The following is a 20,206-nucleotide window of genomic DNA, read 5'->3' as shown; positions in this document are numbered from 1 at the left end:
AATTTAGAACCAGCAGGGATTTTGGAATATGTGATGGAAAAGAATTTCAGTACATGCCAGTCAAAGGCATAGATGGAGGTGTATTTAGGAAAGTAGATACACATTCAAGGGAGATTTGGGCCATCTCAAGAGAGAGGTGCCTTTGAGGTAAATAAGGCAAGAAATTTGCATTCAAGGGACAATTCAGACCAGGTGCCATGGCGACCCCGGTCATCCTAGCACCTTGGGAGGCTGAGGCAGGAGGACTGCAGGTTCAAAGCAAGCCTCAACAACTTAGTGAGACCCTATCTCAAAATTTGTACAAAAGGGAGAGTGCTAGAGGTATGGCACAGAGGTCAAGCACATCTAGAATAATCCCCAGTACCAATAAAAGAAAAAATAAAGAGTTGGTGAGGGGTGAAGATCTATCTTCTAGGGCTGTTTCAGATTGGCAAGGGACAAAGACTCTGTCTAGTCAGGGATCAAAAGTCTCACCTTGAGCTGGATGCAGTGTACACACTTATAATCTTGTGACTTGAAGACTGAGACAAAAAGATAACAAGTTTGAGACTAGCCTCAGCAACTTAGTGAGAGCCTGTCTCAAAATAAAATATAAAAGAGGCTGGATATGTAGCTCAGTGGTTAAGCATCACTGGGTTCTAGTTCAAGTATAAAAAAAAGTCTCATCTTGATTGATCTAAAGAAGATAGACACTGGTCACGGTTGTGGGAATGGATTGGAAATATTGTGTTGCCATCCTCTTAATGTAGGATTTTTAATATGGAAAATAGAAACTTTATTAGGAGTGGGGCTGTAAATTGGTCCAGCCAATATGGAAAGCAGTATGGAGATTCCTTAGAAAATTGGGAATGGAACCACCATTTGACTATCCCAGTCCTTGGACTATCCCAGAGGACTTAAAAACAGCATTCTACAGGGACACAGCCACATCAATGTTCATAGCAGCATAATTCACAATAGCTAAACTGTGGAGCCAACCTAGATGCCCTTCAATAGATGAATGGATTAAAAATATGGCATATATATACAATGGAATATTACTCAGTAATAAAAGAGAATAAAATCATGACATTTTCAGGTAAATGGATGGAGTTAGAGAGGATAATGCTAAGTGAAGTTAGCCAATCCCCAAAAAACAAATGCTGAATGTTTTCTCTGATATAAGGAGGCTGATTCGTAGTGGGGTAGGGAGGGGGAGTGTGGGAGGAATAGACAAACTCTAGATAGAGGCAGAGAGATGGGAGAGGAAGGGGGGGTTATAGGGTTAGAGATGATGGTGGAATTATCCAAAGTACATGTATAAAGACACAAATTGGTGTAAATATACTTTGTATACAACCAGAGATATGATATACTATGCTCTATATGTGTAATAAGAATTGTAATGCATTCTACTGTCATATATAAATAAAAAAATTAATTAAAAAAGAAAATTTATTAGGAGATTACAATGGTATTGGCTGAGGGATAGGAGCTGAAGTATGGTTACGAGAGGTCCTAATATCAGTAACAGTCAGATAAGGCTAAGTAAGCTTTAATATTTTTTGCCTGTATACATCTCAGGATCTGAATTTTTTTTTCAAAAATATGTCTGTCAAATCAGACTTAAATTAACTCTGAGTAAACATGATTTTAACAGCCTCTTTTGATAGTTATTATCAGACAAAAACCCCTTTTTCCATAACCTCTCAAATTTGATTGCTTTTGGTAGGGCTGACACAAGCATGTATCTCAAGTTATAGTAAAAGAAATATTGTCTTACTTTTTTTTTGTACAGAGGATTAAACCCAAAGGCTCTTAACCACTGAGCCACAACCAGCCCCTTTCATTTTTTATTTGGAGATAGGATTTCACTAAATTGCTTAGGACTCACTAAGTTGCTGAGGCTGGTCTTAAACTTGGGATCCTCCTGCCTCTGCCTCCCAAGTCACTGGGATCACAGGCAATGTGCTACCATACCTGGCTGTCTTACCTTTGAAATGTCCATGTATGACTGTATTTGGGTTATATTTACTGCCAGGTATTTAAAATCAAGTTGTCAAAAATTGACCATGTTTCTATCTACTATTAGGGTTAGCTCAGATTCCTCAGGGGTTACTCTTGGAACTTGTGAAAAGCCTCTTGGATTCTTTAACTTTCTCTACCAGTTGTTCCATCTGCCAGGATGAGTCAAGGCCTTGCTGACCATACATTTTCCTCTCTTGGAAAAATGTACATTTTGGCTTCTGATCTCTAAGGTCCTCACAATTCCCCTTATTGGCAGGTCAGGTGACTCAACCAGGGTTGCAGGGCCATTAGAGATGAGTCCTGACTGACCTGAGAGGGCAAGGGCCAAAATATTGGCTGTTTTTTTCTCCATTAGCCCCTTTACTTCCTTGGCTTTTGACTCCTAGTTTTGGTATTAGACATTGAACCCTGGGATACTCTACCACTGAGCTACAGTGTTTAGAGCCTCACTAAATTTTGAAGCTGGCCTTGAACCTGTGATCCTTCTTCCTTGCCCGAGTCACTGGGATTATAGACATGAGCCATCATGTCAAAGGGCTCCAAGCTTTGTTTTTAAACATCTAGCAGGACAGATATTAATATTCACCAATATTAAAGTGAGAGTAATGGGTTTTAACTTTAATATGTATAATTTTTTCAGTTATCCCTTTTATTTAATTAAGGTCAGTATTAGTACTGGGAGGTGACATTATCTCATATCTATCCTGTAGGTGATGGTTTAGTATTTAAATTAACTCAGGTTGTTTTGTTTTAACTCAGGTTGTTTTGTTGTAGTGTATTCTGCAAAATACTAACACGAAATGGTTCTAAGGCTTCAAAGAAAATACAAAATGAAATTAATAAGTGCAAAAACATATTAAACTTGTATAATAGTGTTGAACCAAGAAACATAATTTTTATAATACTAGTGTGTCTTTGGTATCTATTTAGCCCCTTCAAAAAACCATAAATGTATCCCACCCAATCACATGTGAAATCCTTTACAAGTTTTTACTTTCTTTTAAATTTTTTTTGCAACCTTTAAATACTTTTTATAACTTATGCAAAATTTTAGTTTTGTATTTCAGTCCTTTTTATTCTGAGATCACAGAAATCTTTACAACAAAAAACTATCTTTTAAACAATAATTTTAAACGAGTTTAATTTTAGCCAACTTTGGAGCCATGAGAGTCAGAGCTTTATTTCTGGTGAGGCTGGCCTTTTGACAAATCTTAAAGTATGTATGTATGTATGTATGTATGTATGTATTTTTTTGTTTATTGGTACCAGGGATTGAACCCAGAGGTGCTTAACCACTGAGCAACATCCCCAGTCATTTTAAATTTTCATTTTGAGACAAGGTCTTACTAAGTTGCTTAAGGTTTCACTAAATTGCTCAGGCTGGTCTCAAGCTTGAAATCCTCTTATCTCATCCTCCAGAGTCACTAGGATTACAGGCATGTGCCTCCAAGCACAGCTGCTGGTTAAAATTTTAACTCTTAGTAAACTTGTCTTTAGTTTAGTCCCAGAAGCAAAACAAATCTTACACTGTTTTATCATTTATCAACAATTCATATAAAACACACATGCCCAAATACATGTCTTATAAAATTCAAGAAGTTGAGTACTTGAATTTATTTTTAGCAGTTGAGTTTTAGTGCTTTAAGCTGAAAATTAATCAGATATCTTCTCTAATACATTCATAAACTCCACTTACAACAAACCTAATGTACATTTTTTAACAGTTAATTTTAGGTTACTCATATAAACCAAGATATCAGATGAATATGGTTAACATTTTTCACATATATTTTCTTAGTTGTAGTTGATCACAATACTTTTATTTTATTTATTTATTTTATGCACTGCTGAGGATGGAACCCAGTGCCTCGCTCATGCTAGGCGAGCGCTCTACCCCTGAGCCACAACGCCAGCCCCCATGGTTAACATTTTAAGCCATCTTTTTTTCTGCCAAAGAAAAATCTTAAAAGCAACAGACATTGTACTTCAAACATTTTATAGAAAACAGCACTCTCTTCATTGGCTGATCATCTAGAAAAACATGTACATTAGTAATTTTAAAGACATCTTTACTCTCATTTTTGTAACCAATTTAAATTTACCTTTTTGTTAAAGGTTACTTAAGTCACATGAACTAAAAGGCATTTGGATCTATTCTTTTTTTAAATTTATGAGTGCTGACTTATCCATAAGCCAACTTGATACCATGTAGACATAATATACAATATGCACATGTATTGTGTAAACATTAAAATATAAACAGAAAACAAAGATTTCTATAGCTTTTATCTAGATTTACCATTTGTCAAGATTTAAAAAAAATAACTTGTTGATATGATTACCATGGTCCAGCTAGGTGTGGTGTCACATGCCTGTAATGTCAGCCACTTTGGGAGGCTGAGACAAGAGGATCATAAATTCAAGGCCCATCTCAGCAATTTAGTGAGACCATAAGCAACTTATTGGAACTGTCTGAAAAAAAATTACTTCTCAAAGACATAAAACTTAATTTAAACATTACTGAGAAGGGTTTGGGTAAGTGAAAGTCTAAGTTTTAAAGGTAGGGCATGTTATGTAGATTTAATATCTTTTCCTTACTTAAGAACGAGTCAATACATGGAGATATCCTTACAAATGGAAATTTCTTTTGAAAAAGTTAGGGAAATCACCAGTGGGCCAGATATCCTCTTTAACCAAGAAACAGAAAAGAAAGTGTCTCTCAAGACAAGCAAAAGAAATAAAGAAAGGGCTCTTCTTTTTAGAGCTTGCTTAGTCCAGGTATTGGACACCTATAGGTAAGGGATAAGAAAGTTAAAGCTGAAAATTAAACAGAGTGTAGGTCAGATTTCAAAATTTCAAAAACCAAACAGCATGGCACAGATGTCTTCTGTGACACAGAAACAGGGGACACAGATCTGGGGGAGGCCTGTAGAATTGGGGGTGGCTGGGACAGGGTCTACCAAGCATGCCTGGACATTGGATCAATGGTTCAAGTGGTCACCTGTCCATCCATGAAGTTGATCCATGTCAACTATCATCATTGTTTATTCTCCTTTTTGGGATCTTTTATAGGGGAAGATCTTTTTTTTTTCCCCAATGTATTTGAGAGTTAGTCCTTGAATAATTGCTTAATATAACAGCACTTGAATCAGACATTTTAAAAAGACAGCAGTGGGGGTAAGGTGGAGGGATCCAGATAGTCGTATCTTTGACCATTTTCCTCCCCAATTATAGAACAAGCTTCCATTCTCTAATTTATATTGAGACCAAGCTATGTTACAAGGAAAACAATCATTTCTTTTTTCCTTTTAAAAGTTCTCTGCCTTAAGGGTTGGGGTTGTAGCTCAGTGGTAGAGAGAGCACTTGCCTCGCACATATGAGGCACTGGGTTTGATGCTCAGCACAACATAAAAATAAATAAATAAATATATTGTGTTCATCTACAACAACAAAAAAATTTTAAAAAGTTCTCTTCCTTAAAAGAATTTTAATTATTTAGTACGTACCTAAGTGGTGAGTTTTCAAGGATAAACAATGAATTATCCATAATCTTTAATGGTTTTTTGAAAAACATAGGCCTTGGGGTACTCTGAGTTCCCACCAGGGATAGAATTTTTAAATCTGTTCCATACTATATCTTCAGGGTAATCTGCTTTTTTTCTTGGAACGTGACCTTTAGTCAGACTCATAATACTGGGGTACTCTTATAAGTTCCCAGAAGGATAGGACTTTTAAGCTTGTCCCAAATTGTCTGCAAATTATTGGCAATACAATTGTCCTTGTCCCCATTATGCAGTTGTCCTAGTTAGGAGCTAACTAGGACTCAAGAAAAGAAATATTTTATGGAAAATAATCCTAAAAACAATATCCCTAAGATCTCAAGTAATCTAGATGCATTTAAGAACTTATAACTTTTTGGTTCTAATTTTTAAAAAGTGAGAACACAAAAACCTCAGTTTTGAGGAATGTTAGCATAAGACAACAATATCAGGTAACTTTTAATGGAAAGAGATTTGTTTATAGTTAACATTTTATCTCATGTCCAAGAAGGATAAATGCCTCATTGCAATAATGTCTCTTCAGGCAAGATCTGATTAAAAGAAAATATGTCTTAAGTTTAGCAGTTGTTGTCCCAGCTATCTGAAGGTGAGGTTCTCATTCTTTCAGTGAGATAGTACTTATAGGGTGACCATTATGTTGACTGATAATAAGAGAACAGAGAAAGAGAACACTTTCTTTCAGAGCTGCTACTATTAAAAGTCAGATCAAGAGTGGAAAATATATCAAGCACAGAGAATGTGAAGATAAACACAAGGATCAGCATGACTTTAGATAAAGCAAGTTTTGAGAATGTTTTCTAGCTGACAGTAACTGCATAGGAAGAGAATAATTTAGCTGGAAAATAAGATAAGATGGCAAAGAGATAGTTTAGAGACTAGATCAAGGGAAGACAGAACAAGAGTACATCCACAGAACCTAATTAGTTCTCTTTGTTTCCACCCATTAATCTTCAGATTTTGTATACCTATTGTTTTACAAGTTACTTGATTGTTCATTAAAGGCAATTCAAAGAAACTCCAAGACCCTGCTTGGCCATTGGTTCACATTTCACTGATCCTTACTAACTAGTACCTACCACTTAAAATTTGTATGTTTTGAGACAGGGTCTCCCTAATTGCTGAGGATATTACTAAGTTGTTGAGGCTGCCCTAAAATTTGCAATCCTCCTGTTTCAGCCTCCCAAGTTGCTGGGATTATAGGCATGTGCCACTGTGCCTGGCCCCAGAATCTTTTGAGTTCCTTCAGACCAAAGATTTGCTCATTGCCAGAAGGTGTTACTATGTCCTGAACCAACTTATTCTTTCATGGCATTCTCATTTTTAGCTGGTGAGTAATCTGATAGCCCTTAAATATTCAATCCATACCCACTAGTTAAGTTGTGACTTGGCTTTGAGATCCCCTTGACAACTTAGGGATCTTCCCCACTCAAGCTCAAGAAAAAGGAACTATGAAGATAGAGAAAAAATCCCTGTGAATTTCCGGAAATTGGAATTGACACTCCTGCCGTACAGTGGGCCCGCTTATCTATGATTTAATTTTCTGTGGTTTCAATTGCCATTGGTCAACCATGGTTCAAAAATATTAAATGGGAAATTCCAGAAATAAACAATTGATAAGTTTAATATTATATACCATTCTTGGTAGTGTGATGAAAGAGTGCTGTTCTAATCCATCCTGTGTGGGTTCCTTTGTGCAATAAACTCATATTGAACAACCTATGCAACAGTCACTTAGCCAACTTGGTAATCAAATCAACTGTGGCAGTGGCATGGTACTAGTGCATAGTGTCTGTTACTCTCTGTACCTTCAGACATCCACTGGGATTTTGGAACATGGCCCTACAATTGCCATTAAATGCTAGTTTCTGACATAGTGAGATACCTACAATCTCCCTATAGGACCCAGTCTTATTTCTGTCATGACTGCTATTCCTTCCAGTGACTCCTCAGCCTCTGTAAACCCCACAATGTCACATGATTTTTTAACATACATACTAGCCCTCTGTCTGCAGCCCTGAATTCATATGCCTTCTCTCACACAGTTCACTTACTCTGAATTCAAAAGCCAAAAGATTAAAGGGAAAATGTAAAAAGAACAGAGTTCAATCTGAGATGGACTTACAACACTTGAGGCTCCCTAAGAAGACAGGGGATCTTAAAAGGAATCAGCAGCACCTCTCCTGTGTTCTTCAAGTCCCTTTATAAATTGCCAAAACTGTTGAAGACAAAATCATCACAAATTTACTCATGGATCTTATTGGTTGTTAATTGGGAGTCAGGTTCTAATTGCCTTAATTCTACAAAGTGACAATGAGACCTCCCATTGGACAATATCAGAACAGTGGACAGGTAAGGTAGGAACAAGGAAACAGAACAATAAGGAAACCTTGACTACTTTGGTTACTTTTCTATGAGAGTTAAATCCACAGAACTTTCTTATCATGCCAATTCAGGTACATGGAAACCTCCTCTTTCCATGAAAAACTTGCCTTTTAGGGAAATTATCTACTTCTCTAAAGCTTCAGTTTGATTTTGTGGCACTCACAGAATGAGTGACACCATTTTGGGTTATTCTGGTCTGTTAAGGTCTGTTAGTATAGGAATTTAGGCCAAAACACTGATCTCCTACAATTTTTTTTTTACAATGGCCCCCAAATTCTGAACTCCATGCTATCCTTTGAGCTTCTAGATGACTTGTTGGTAAGGGAGAAGGTTGAGATCTCCAGAGAGAATTTGGTCACCTCTCCCAACTAACCTACCCTAGTTAACCTGGACTCTGGGGCAGGGTAAGAACCTATACTGCACCCTTCCCCCGTTCCTATTGGAGAGCAAAATAACCCTGCTGCACACAAGCCTCTTTTTCATCTGACTCTCCACTTACTCTCCTTCTAGCTCTCCAGCTCCTACACCACCACCACCACTACCACCATCACAGCACCTCCCAATGGGTGCCCGAAGAATGGAGGAGAAAATTTGGAGAAGGACCTTCTCTACTTGGCAGAAGAAATCCGCCCTGAAATAAAAGATGACATACACGACCCCAGCTATCAGGATGCAGAGGGCCCCAGGCCCAAAACTGAGTTTGTCTGGAGAAACATCATCCTCATGGGTCTGCTGCACCTGGGAGCCCTGTATGGGGTCACACTGGTTCCCACTTCCAAGTTCTACACTTGCCTCTGGGGTAAGCAGGTTTCCTTGTCCTGAGCCAGTCCCCCAGGTTTCTCATTGCTTCTTCATAAGGTGGGTTGCTCCACAGAGTGGGCCCCTCTCTGTCCAGGTTTTGCCAGTTATGTGTCTTTGGTTGCTTGAGATACTGAATGGGCTGGGGAAAGAGCCTAGGGAGTTTGAAAGACAGGAATGTCAGTTCTGGGGGTCTCTTAATGTGGTATTGGGGAAAAAGCCCTAAGACCATGTGCAGAAGTTGGAGGAGTAGACAAATGGCCTTTAGAAAGGCACGTGTCCCAGAGAGTTTCTGTTTGCGTCATTTGTGTGGCGGCTTGTCAAAGCTTACTTGCCACTAGATAACCCAGAGGAAAGATGGTAGAAAAAGGAAGAGGTAATTCAGAAAAATACTTTGACCTGACTCCTTGGCTAGTCCAGATTCTTTTGTCACACAGGAAGAATAACAAGGCTCCTGTCTGATGTAAGTTGCTCAGATGTGTTGCTGTGTTATCTTGGAAGGTCTCCAGGGCATAGCAAATGCCAGACGACAAAAGGCTCTTAGAATGAAATAAAGTTGCATAAATTCTGTTTAACTTCTTGACATGCCAGCTCCTTCCCTCTCTCCAGATGCCATGAAGTGCCAAAGATCCAGTATCTTCTAACTCTAGTAGTGCCCCCTACCCGTCTTCCAGGGGCTACTGTAGTGAGAAAGAGAAGGTTTCCAGTTTCTGTCTGATCCACCCTTATTTCAGGGACCCATCAGGACTCCTGATGACCTTCCCCCCTGGATCTATGCCTTTGCAGGTAGATTCACCTCTGTCCCTGAAGCTGAGCTGGGAAGGGCGAACAGGGAGCGCTAGAGATTCAGGTGCCAAATTGCGGCTCTATGAGGAGTAGGGAGCCAGTATGCCCTCTCCAGAAGACAATCAGAGATTTCTTGGAACAACCTCAGGTGTGGGGGACTTTCTGGCAGATCTTTTGGAGGGCAGTGGGTCAGAAGGACTGGTCAGTCAGGAGATAGCTGGACCCTCTATATCTCTTAGGTCACATAGGTGGTAAGATGTGCTCCCTTGAGCACTGACTTGACAAATCTTCCTGATGTCACAGAAAAATGCAACTGAGAAGATCTCTTTTCTCAGGCAAAAGACCAGAGACCAACTGGGGACAAACTCATATTTTTAGGACAGGAAATTATGTTCCCTACCCCAGAGGCACTTGGTGGGAGCAGGTCAGACAGGAGGTCACACCATCTGCATACCAGGAAAGGTTGCTATGTGTGTGAGGGGAGGTGACTTCAGTTTTCCTATCAGTGTGACCCTCCATACTTAACCTCTGACACTTAACCTCTACAGAATCTATTTCCTTATTTGCTTAGCCGTCAACTGCAAACAATAACACTTCTTTGACAGAACAAATCTAACTGACTGAGTCTACTATTTGACAGACAAATAGGTGTGGATTGAACAGGCATAAAAGTGCCTGCGTTCTTGTCCCAGTACTCCTGTTAAGATGGGAGGCATGTGCTTTGGGATTCAATTCCCAGGGCCATCGCACCATTGAAACAGAAGCTCTGTTTTGTCCAGAGTCCTTTCTTTCCTCCTGGTGACTACAGGGCTCTGGTTCCACTGTGGTTTGTCCAAATAGAGGTGGATTTAGACAGTGAATCAGAGAAGAAGATCTCAATCACTACATGGCCAGAGGCCACATATCACTTGGGACTTCAGTCTGGCTCAGAGAGAATGTAACTAGAACTTTCCTTGAGACAGACCCTGGCTCTGTGGCTCTTCTGGGAATCCTGTAGGAGGAACAGGTTAGTGTTCAGGAGGTAGGAAAGGGAGAGGAGGATGCCTGCTGTTTAGGAAACTATCTCCAGTTGCAGGACACAGGGCAATTGGTTACAGCATGTGGTATCTCCAATTGCAATTAAGTAATTGGCCCCTGAGGATCCACTGTTTCTAGCTGCCCCAGGAATGAAATATTGTTAACAGTTTCTCCCAAGGCCTCAGCCTCTGTCTCCTAGTGCTGCCTACAGAGGAAGACTCAGGCTTAGGAGGTCCCACATATATTGTCCTGCCCCATGACCTCAAGGCCCACACTCAGCAGAGCTTCCTAATTAGAGATACATGTGGCACCTCCTGAGCCTGTAGGCCTTGAAGACAGTGGGACAGGACAACATTGGGGTGCTCCATCGTCAGAAACTGGATGGTAGAGGTGGAACAATCACTGCTTATTGTCAGAATACTTTGCTAACCCTGGCTTCAGTTTTCCTACCAGTGTGACCCTCGATAATTAACCTCTGACACTTAACCTCTACAGCATCTATTTCCTCAACTGCAAGATGTGGTATTAATAGCACCTATCTTTTTCAATATGAGAATATTAACATCCATAATAAAGCTTGAGTCTCTGTGCAAATATGACTGCGTGCGGAGCTGACTAGAGTTGCACTAGCTACTGCAATACTAAAACACTTTTGTAGCAGCTGGTTGATAAATATCCACTGCTCTGCATATCCTAGGTGGATCCTGTACCATACAGCTTCTTCAATTGGTCAGTGCCCAGATTACTTTAGAGAAGGTCTACTGAATTGTCCCTGGAGATAGGACCTTGAATACAGTCCCTTCAGGTTGCCAATGATGGTGACCCAGTAGTGAGAGTCTTATTCCCTTTCCCTCTCTGCCCCCTTATTTCCTGGAGCCACTTATCCCATCTCCATCCCTGGGTGGAGAGCGAAGGGGTGATGTTATTTATTTATTTATTTGGTACCAGGGATTGAAATCAGAGGCACTTGACCATTGAGCAACATTGCCAGCTCTATTTTGTATTTTATTTAGAGACAAGGTCTCACTGAGTTACTTAATGCCTCACTTTTTGCTGAGCTTGGCTTTAAACTTGCAGTCCTCCTGCCTCAGCCTCCCAAGCTGCTGGGATTACAGGCATGTGCCTCTGTTCCCAGTGGTGATGGTATTTTTTAAAGTGATAAAATACAAGGCCTCAGAGACCAAGGCATCCTAGGGTTCAGGGGTAAAAGATCTTCACTCAAAGTCTAAAGATGACCAAAGTGTGTCATCAGGAGACTGTACTTGATATCCTTCCTCTGATGGGAATCACACTGGTTGGGACTCTCATTGTCTTGTTTTGGCAGCATATTTCTGCTATTGGGCCAGTATAGAGGGCATCGGTGCAGGAGCTCATCGCCTGTGGAGCCACCGAACTTACAAAGCGCGTCTGCCCCTCCGGCTCTTCCTGATCATTGCCAACACCATGGCGTTCCAGGTAAGAGGAGGACATTAACTTTTGTGTCTTTACCCTGTCAATGACCCAGGGAAAAATGGAGGGGATCTGAGCCTGGACGGCAGCTCCACCAGGACATTTGTTGCCATTTCCAGTTTCCTGTGGTCACCTGAAGGACAGGCTTGGTGCTTAGGTCCATTGAGCATGGGATACTTGAGAGTCAATGGAAAGGGAAATAGGAGGCAAAGAGGAAGGGTTCTCAAGAAATGGGGTTATTTTTCATTCCAAGTCACTGGGTTGACAGTCTAGCTGTTGTGATCCTCCAGCAAGAGGCCATAGCCCATGCTCTAGGTCCTAACCCTGGTTTGCTCCATAGTTATTGAACAATAAACTCATGCTTTAAGGAGACTATTTTGAGATCCCACCACAATGGGATAGAAGGAAATGTGCCACAGACTCATGAAATATGTTTCTTTAGATAAGAGCAAACACTTCAGAGCCCCCTCTTTGTGCCAGGCACCATGCTGGGCACGTGACATAGATTACCTCATTAAATCCTTACACCATCTTAGGACCTAGGGCTTATTATTACCCCCAGTTTAAAAGATGAGGAAACTGAGCTGCTGAGAGGGTAGATCGACCAACCTTGGGGTTCTGTCTTGGGCTGCCATGCTGGCTAATTCAACTATGAGGCTGGTTGAGGCACGAGTTCATAACAGAGAAGGAATGGAGAAAATCAGGGAAGGGGACTCTCATTAAGTTATAGCAATGGGCGCAAGAAGGCTTATGGTGTGGGCTTACCTTACAGCAAGAGGAAAACAGAAACCAAATTGATCCCCTGTGTCTTGACAATATCTGAGGTGTTTACCACATATGAGTAATCAACTTGGCCCTAGGAACTTACACCTCAAGGTTGCTGATGTTATGTTTGTGAGGCAAAGGCAAAAATGAGAAATTGGTTCTTTCTTTTTTCGGAGGGTGTGTGGGGGTGGGTACCAGGGATTGAACCTGGAGGCACTCATCCACTGAGCCACATCTCTGATCCTTTTTATTTTTGTATTTTGAGTCAGGGTCTTGCTGAGTTGCTCAGGGTCTCGATAAGTTGCTGAGGCTGGCTGTGAACTTGCAATCCTCCTGCTTCAGCCTCCCAAGTTGCTGGGATTAAAGGTGGGCCCAGTGTGAGAAATTGGTAGTCTCTTGAAGGGATGGAAACAGTACCAGACCATCCCAGATGTCCTCTGCAAATGTGCTCGTGGTCACAAGTTTCATGCTGCCCTTATATTGGGTTGTTAGCTGTCACTTGTGAAAGCATGAGCATCCATCTACCCATCCATCTACACAGACCAGTGTCAGGAGTGGAAAATGAATCACAGTTTTCTTGGAACCATCCCAAGGTAGAGGTAATGTTCTTTTGAGAATCCTAGGTGGAAATGCGCTGATTAAGTCTGCTTAGTTGCTGGTGACACTCTGTTCAAAGGGGGTTCTGTGCCTCACAGAGTTTATTGATTCAATAGCCTTGAGTTCAAATGTCAGATGCCCAGAGGTAGAAGAGATATAGGGGCAAGCTGATAAGCTTTTAATGGTGCTAATCCTGTTCTCATTTTTGTTTATCTTGAAGAAACTTTCTCACAATAAATCCTTCTGATGTTTAAACCTATAAAATAAACACATGGAGCCTGTTCGTGGCCAGTCTTTCCCCACGAGGAATTTGTTTGGTCCACCGAGTCCCACTTTTCTCTATATTTGTGTTTGTTTGTCTTATTTCTAATCCTCTCACCGCCTACATTCAGAGAACTGATCAGACCTCATGCTGGTTTGCAACAGCCCAGGACCCCAGGCCCCAAGACTCTGTTTAAACTCTCTGTGCCCAGGGATTAGGCACCTTAAAAGAACCTTGTTCTACATAACTAGCTTGAAGAATTAAAATGTTCTTCCATAGTGAAATTATCTGAGCATTGTGGTTTACCTACATTCTTCTCACCATATAACCTTCAGGGAGCAGCAATGCTGTTCCTGTGGTCTGGGACTGTAAGTCACTTTTCTGCACAAGCTTCAGAGTATGTATGCAGAAGAGGACAAGCCCCTTCATGCCTCCTTTGGAGCCAGACTCTTGGGGACTCTGTGAGGTTAGGCTGAGAGCCTTGGGCCCTTGCAGACATCCAGGCATTGGACTTTTCCCAGGAGGGCATCTCTCCTCAGGCCTGTGTTCCTCTTCTCTGTCCCTCCAGAATGATGTTTATGAATGGGCCCGAGATCACCGCGCCCACCACAAGTTCTCAGAAACAGATGCAGACCCTCACAACTCCCGCCGCGGCTTCTTCTTCTCTCACGTGGGTTGGCTGCTGGTGCGCAAACACCCAGCTGTCAAAGAGAAGGGGGCGACCCTGGACCTGTCTGACCTAAAAGCTGAGAAGCTGGTGATGTTCCAGAGGAGGTGAGTGAAGGGAAGATGGAGCTAGGGATGTGACTCTGGACACCTGAAGCTTAGGGAACCCTTTTTTTCTATTAGGTCTTAGAAAATAATGGTCAAGAATTTACAGTAAGTTCAAACTCATTTAAAACTCCAGTATTTTAACATTCCACAGGCCCCCAGTCTGTAGCTTACTGCTCTGTTCCTTCCTCTCCAAGCTATCTTTATGAAACCCATTAAATTAACAAACTGACCTGGGATAATCATGGATACAAAAAATAAATGTAACTGAGAACTTACCTTCAAGAACTTTCTACTCTACTGGGGTTATAGGAGTAATCCAAGTATCCAAATAACCATGACATAAAGCAGAATATTGTGTGTACCTGAGAGGTAGAAAGAGGAGGGAGATTATTGAGGGGGGGAACTGCTGGGAAGGTATAATGAACAGAGAACAATCACAATCCACCTATAGATAGAGACTTTCATATATATGGGAGCAAGGACAGTGGAACATAATGAGCCAAAGCCTCAAAGAAGTTCCAGGAAGGATGTCCTTCTGCTTGGAATATAGGGTGGGACAGGAAAAGGAGCACAGTGACAGTTTCTGCAGATTCCTTTATGCAAATTTAAGATTTTATGCACTTGGAAACAGGAAACTACTATTGGTTTCCTCTGCAGTAACAGGGCACAGAGGTGTGCTTCAGAGTGGCTGCTCTTGGGTAGGTAATCACTGAGCCAGAGAGATGAGAGGCAGGGACACAGGTTGGATAGTAGGGAGCACCCTGCTGGAGAGGCAGTGGCAAGAATGTAAAGGTGTTGGAGGCAGGGAATGCCGGTGACATAGGAAATCAAAGATATGTCTGCTCAAGGGAAGGAGTCGGACAGTCAGCTCCCTTCAAGTATCAATGGCCTGGTCTATATGGGAGCAAAAAGTGGGACAGGGCCTCTGCAGGGACAGAGACTTGCAGGTGATCAAGGACACTCACTGTGCCTCCTGACAGAAAAGCAGAGCAAACAATTAGGGGAGGTAGTAGGAAATGGAGGTGTTATACGAAACACGTTCTGTACCAAAAGAGCATGATTGGAGAAAGAATGCAACCCTAAGGCAGATGGACAACAGCCCAGGCAGCAGAACTAGGCTGGTAACTTTGTGATTGACCCTTACTTGTTGACCAACTCTTCTTTATGGTCTTATCAAATAAGCAGTTTGAGCAGGAGCCAAGTGTTCCAATCCTTGCTGCACTGGTTCCTAGTGTTATCTTAGAAAGTCATTTAAGCCTCATCTAAAAAGTGATACTATATACTCAGAAGATTTCCCACCCATTCCCCCAGGCTGCTTTTTGCCTAACTGTACTCATTGTGTAGGAGGAAAGTCATTTCACAGCTTAGCCCAGTGAGAGTGGACAATCCAGATTAAGTGTGTGAGTCCTTGAACCACTGACTAAATGTGTGATGTTTCAATGTAGGTACTACAACATTGCTGCCCTGGTGATGTGCTTCATCGTGCCCACTCTAGTACCCTGGTTTTGTTGGAGTGAAACTTTTGTACACAGCTTGTATGTGGCCACATTCCTGCGATATGCTGTAGTGCTCAATGCCACCTGGCTGGTGAACAGTGCTGCCCATCTCTATGGATACCGCCCCTACGATAAGAACATTGAACCACGTGAGAGTATCCTGGTTTCACTGGGAACTATGGGTAAGACAACAGTACACAACCATATCTAGGGATCAGCTGATGACAGTATTCAGCTTGGAGCCAGAAACACCAGTTACATTTGTTCTTATGACCTTTTTTGTATCTTAGTTCTTCCACTGAAAAATTAGGAGTCACTTTTGGGAAACACATAGGTGAGTCAGGCAAACAAGGTTTTTGTAAAAGGATGCTTAAAAATAATAGTGCCTTTTATTCCAGGTCCCCCAAGCCATCTCCAAATCCTACTTATATTGAGTCCTTTTCAAACTTTCCTTTCTCCTGTCACCTCTGACCTGGCTGTAGGCATACTTGGGGCAGAAGAAGCATAAATAGAACATCAGGGTCAGTGGACAGGCCAGGAAGCCATGTGTTTTATATTTAATCATGTTGTATAAAATGTGGAAAAAGTAATTATTACAATTTAAAAAAGGATAATGCTCTGAAAGCATTTTTTATCCCTTTACTATAGTCTCATGAATCCCCCCACCTCCTTTCAGGCATCTTCTACCATTGTGCATATTTTTACCTTGACCTATGCTGTGCAAGTTTGACATTTTCCATAGAAACAGAATAATCCAGTTTATTTATCTTCATTTGTTTATTGTTCATATCATTACTACTGGCATGTGTCCTGTATTGTAAACAGAGCTAGGGTGAACTTGCCTGACTCCAGTCTTCTTATGACTAACAGTTCAAAGTGGCTGCCAGCCTTACCATTATCACTGGTGTCATCCACTTCTGTATACCTGCCCTTCCCTCCCTCTCTCCATCCTTTGCTCTCCTCCAGCTCAGGTTCCTGCCATTCTAATTTTTTCCCTTTTTGAAAGACCTCCCCTCACAGTCAAAAGTGCACTCTCTCTCTCTGAAAGAGCTGACCTTCCCCATGAGCCTTCCTGGAGCTGTCTCTGGCTACCCCAGTTACCAGCTGTGACCTTCTTCTTCACTTTTCTCTTGTGTCTAGGTATGCATCTTATTTTATCTTAAATGGGATGTTGATAGGTCAAGTGAGTGCTTATTCAGAGCCTAAGAAACCAGTCATGGAAGTGAGTGGTCCTTTTTCAGCACCCGTAAGGCCTTCGTGTTGCCACACACCATTCTCTCAGTTCCCATTCCAGACAACCCAGTGTACGGAGGGACATGCACTTTTAGAAGCCCTGATTAGGGTCATTTCTTTTGCTTATTGTTCTCCACGTGTTTATTGTTCATATCATTACTACTCTAACTGGGGACATTTTTATCCTCAAGAGTCCAACAAATTCTTTTATTAGCTTTTATCCCAACTTGATAAGGCTCAATTTTGCTAATATTGGAAGCTGTTCAGAAAAAGAGAGTCCTGCCAAGGGTTGGCAAAATATCCGTGGAGTTTCCAAACATTTGTCCTCCATTGAGAGTACCTGTAGTTTCCTCTCAAAGTGAAAAGCTAAACTCAAAGAGTTCTCAATCTCAAAGTTTAGAGGGAAGCACTCAGAATTTTCAGACTGGTTCTGTTTTATCAGTGTGTCCCCAATCCCAGGGTCAAAGTTCAGAGAATTAGAAGTCAGAGTAGCCCACTATGAACCAGCAGTGGCTGAGAAATCTCTAGCCTGTGGCTAGGCCTCTTTACCTCTAACTTTTCCAGTCAGTCTGTTGGAACCTCTCACCCTTACAGGAGGCATCAGGACAGTAAAGAAAAGGTGTGTTTCCTTACTCACCTTTGTAACAGAACCATCTTCTCTATCATCCTCCTATCCCTTGAGAGAAACTTCCCTCAAAGGATCAAAGGATCCCAGACAGAAACGGTTGACCAGAGCCTCTGGACTTGTTGGTTAAGATGTCTCTGGGGTATCTATTTGCTTCACAGTTGAACACTGAGTTCATTCATTCATTCAGTAACAGCCAGTTTCTCCAGGGCTCAAGGTACCCTGCTAGGTAGGAAGTGTGCAAAGATCAGGAAGAAAGCAATCTACTGAGCTCCCTAACTTCTCTCTTTGCTTTTGTTCCAGGTGAGGGCTTCCACAATTATCACCATGCCTTCCCCTATGACTACTCTACCAGTGAGTACCGCTGGCACATCAACTTCACTACATTCTTCATTGACTGCATGGCCGCCCTCGGTCTAGCTTATGACCGAAAGAAAGTATCCAAGGCTGCCATCTTGGCCAGGGTTAAAAGAACTGGAGATGGAAGCTACAAGAGTGGCTGAATTTGGGGCTTACCAGGATCCTGTTCCAAAAGCCAGCTGAATAAAAGTTTAATGTTCTGTTAATTCACTACTTCTTAATGCTACCAGGATGCTAAATGATGACCTTAACCCATCCCAGAATGGTATTCTTGTAAAATGCATAACTATTGAAAGGCAACAACTCTCCTTTACTCTGTTAAGCAGATATTCTTTTCTTCCCTCTCTTTTCATCCTATTGGTTTTTTCATTGCTTTGTTCCTATCACCTTTCTCTTCTCCCTCATTGCTTCCCAGGCAAGGTGCTGGTCAGCTGTACTATGTGTCTTGCTTTCAAACCCTATCACCTTTTCTAGAGTCTAAAAGTAAAGGTATTTACTCCAGAAAACTCTCTTTTCTTGAGCTGTCATGAGCTTAAAGATAGGTGGCTAAAACTAGAGATGCAACATCTGGGATGTTACTAAGTATCATCAGCACATTTGCTCCATGGATGAAAAAATAACTTTATTTGGCACAGATCTTACAAAGCAGATAAACTATCAAGAGAAAGTTAGCATGCAGGGTATGACTCATAAGTAAGGTTAATGATGAATTGGAAATGAGGTGCAAGGAAAGTTTCTGTGATCAGACCCATTTGCTTACCATTCAGAGACATGGAGTCGTTCTCTGTCTGACAGTGAAAAGGAATTGCCTTGGAGCTTGGCAATGCCAGAACCCAACACTGAATCTTACTGTCTCCATGTAATTTAGCCTGAAAATACAGAAGAAGCACTTACTTAGTAGGAAAAGGGGTCTTTGCTGGAGAACAATTTTATTTTTCTTAAGATTTCTTGTTTCATAATACAAGAAATCTTCAGGTTGGCTATGTCCAGACTTGATATATAAAATCACTTATAGAGTTTTGGGCATTCCGTGAGCTGCTCCTCCAACTTCTTTCACTATTCTCTGCTCCCATATTTATGATATTAATTGCACCTCTCAAAATAATAAGATGACTGTGTAATTTCCAAACAGTCATATCAAAAAGGGCTTTAGAAAGTGGAGGTGTAGGGGCTGGGGATATGGCTCAAGTGGTAGCGCACTGGCCTGGCATGCATGCGGCCCGGGTTCGATCCTCAGCACCACATACAAACAAAGATGTTGTGTCCGCCGAAAACTAACTAAATAAATAAATAAATAAATAAATTCTCTCTCTCTCTCTCTCTCTTTAAAAAAAAAGAAAGAAAGTGGAGGTGTGTCAACCAGAACATACGTAGACATGGATACTTTGCTTGGATCTTCAAAATATTTTAGAGTATTTACTTCTGAAAGAGGATGTTGAAGAAGTTTGAAGTAGAAGGGAAATTATACAACTTGCCTAATCCTCCCATTGCTGGACAGGTGATGGAGAAGTTGAGGGACAGCATCTGTAGACAGCTTCTGCAAAGAAACTTTCCAAAGGGCTCTGAGAACACAACCAGGAGATTCAAAAGTTGCTAAGTAAGTTATTAGGTGTCATAATGAAACAAGCTCCATGCTAGGTCCGTTTATTTGTCCAAATTGCTCCTTAGATTGAGTAGAAACTAAGTTTTTCTCCTCGGTGTTGTGCCCTTCAGTCATTTCTTGGTCTGTGACCATCCAGCCTATAGCATAGGATTGCCTGGGGAAGAGGATTAAATCTCTTATCTGCTGTGATTCTGGATTCCTGGCTCTACCTACTGTCCCTTTTCTCTCGTTTTCCTTCTTTCCCTGGATGGGCAATTGCCTGTGGGTATTCAGGGCATTGAGGAATTGCTGCCCAGGAAACTCCCTCTCTTGCAGTCACAATGCTCTTTGGCTCTGCAGCGCTGTGTCTCTTTAACAAGTAGAGCTGATGCCACTTTTTTTGTGGCCTCCAGATCCTCTTCACCTCCCTGTGTGTCCCTGCCATACTGATAACCCCATACAAGTCTGAAAAATTCTTCTAGAAGACTGGTTGGCTCAGAGAGGCTCTGTCTC

General features: G+C 41.5%; 2 protein-coding genes across 2 annotated transcripts in view; one reads left to right on the top strand and one right to left on the bottom strand.

Moving 5' to 3' along the window:
* The window catches only part of Pkd2l1 (polycystin 2 like 1, transient receptor potential cation channel), a 97,618-nt gene that overhangs the window by 27,959 nt on the left and 49,453 nt on the right, over nt 1-20,206 (bottom strand). The gene's annotated exons all lie outside the window — the stretch shown is intronic.
* LOC144366907 (acyl-CoA desaturase 1-like) lies at nt 7,878-18,254 on the top strand. Its single transcript, XM_078021961.1, has 6 exons — nt 7,878-7,916; nt 8,460-8,748; nt 11,875-12,005; nt 14,192-14,397; nt 15,843-16,075; nt 18,055-18,254. Exons 1-6 carry the CDS (start codon nt 7,878-7,880, stop codon nt 18,252-18,254), a joined length of 1,098 nt encoding a protein of 365 aa, XP_077878087.1.

The sequence above is a fragment of the Ictidomys tridecemlineatus genome, chromosome 1 (genome assembly GCF_052094955.1).
Source record: "Ictidomys tridecemlineatus isolate mIctTri1 chromosome 1, mIctTri1.hap1, whole genome shotgun sequence".
NCBI classification, from domain to species: domain Eukaryota; kingdom Metazoa; phylum Chordata; class Mammalia; order Rodentia; family Sciuridae; genus Ictidomys; species Ictidomys tridecemlineatus.
Note: the sequence above shows the minus strand (reverse complement) of the source record. Positions and strands in the feature narration are given on the sequence as shown.

Bases quoted from the DNA above. Each gene is read 5' to 3' on its own strand.
- LOC144366907 (XM_078021961.1), top strand. From the start codon at position 7,878: ATGAGACCTCCCATTGGACAATATCAGAACAGTGGACAG. The intron at 12,006-14,191 runs GTAAGAGGAGGA...CTGTCCCTCCAG, and splicing joins CCAACACCATGGCGTTCCAG to AATGATGTTTATGAATGGGC. The intron at 14,398-15,842 runs GTGAGTGAAGGG...GTTTCAATGTAG, and splicing joins CTGGTGATGTTCCAGAGGAG to GTACTACAACATTGCTGCCC.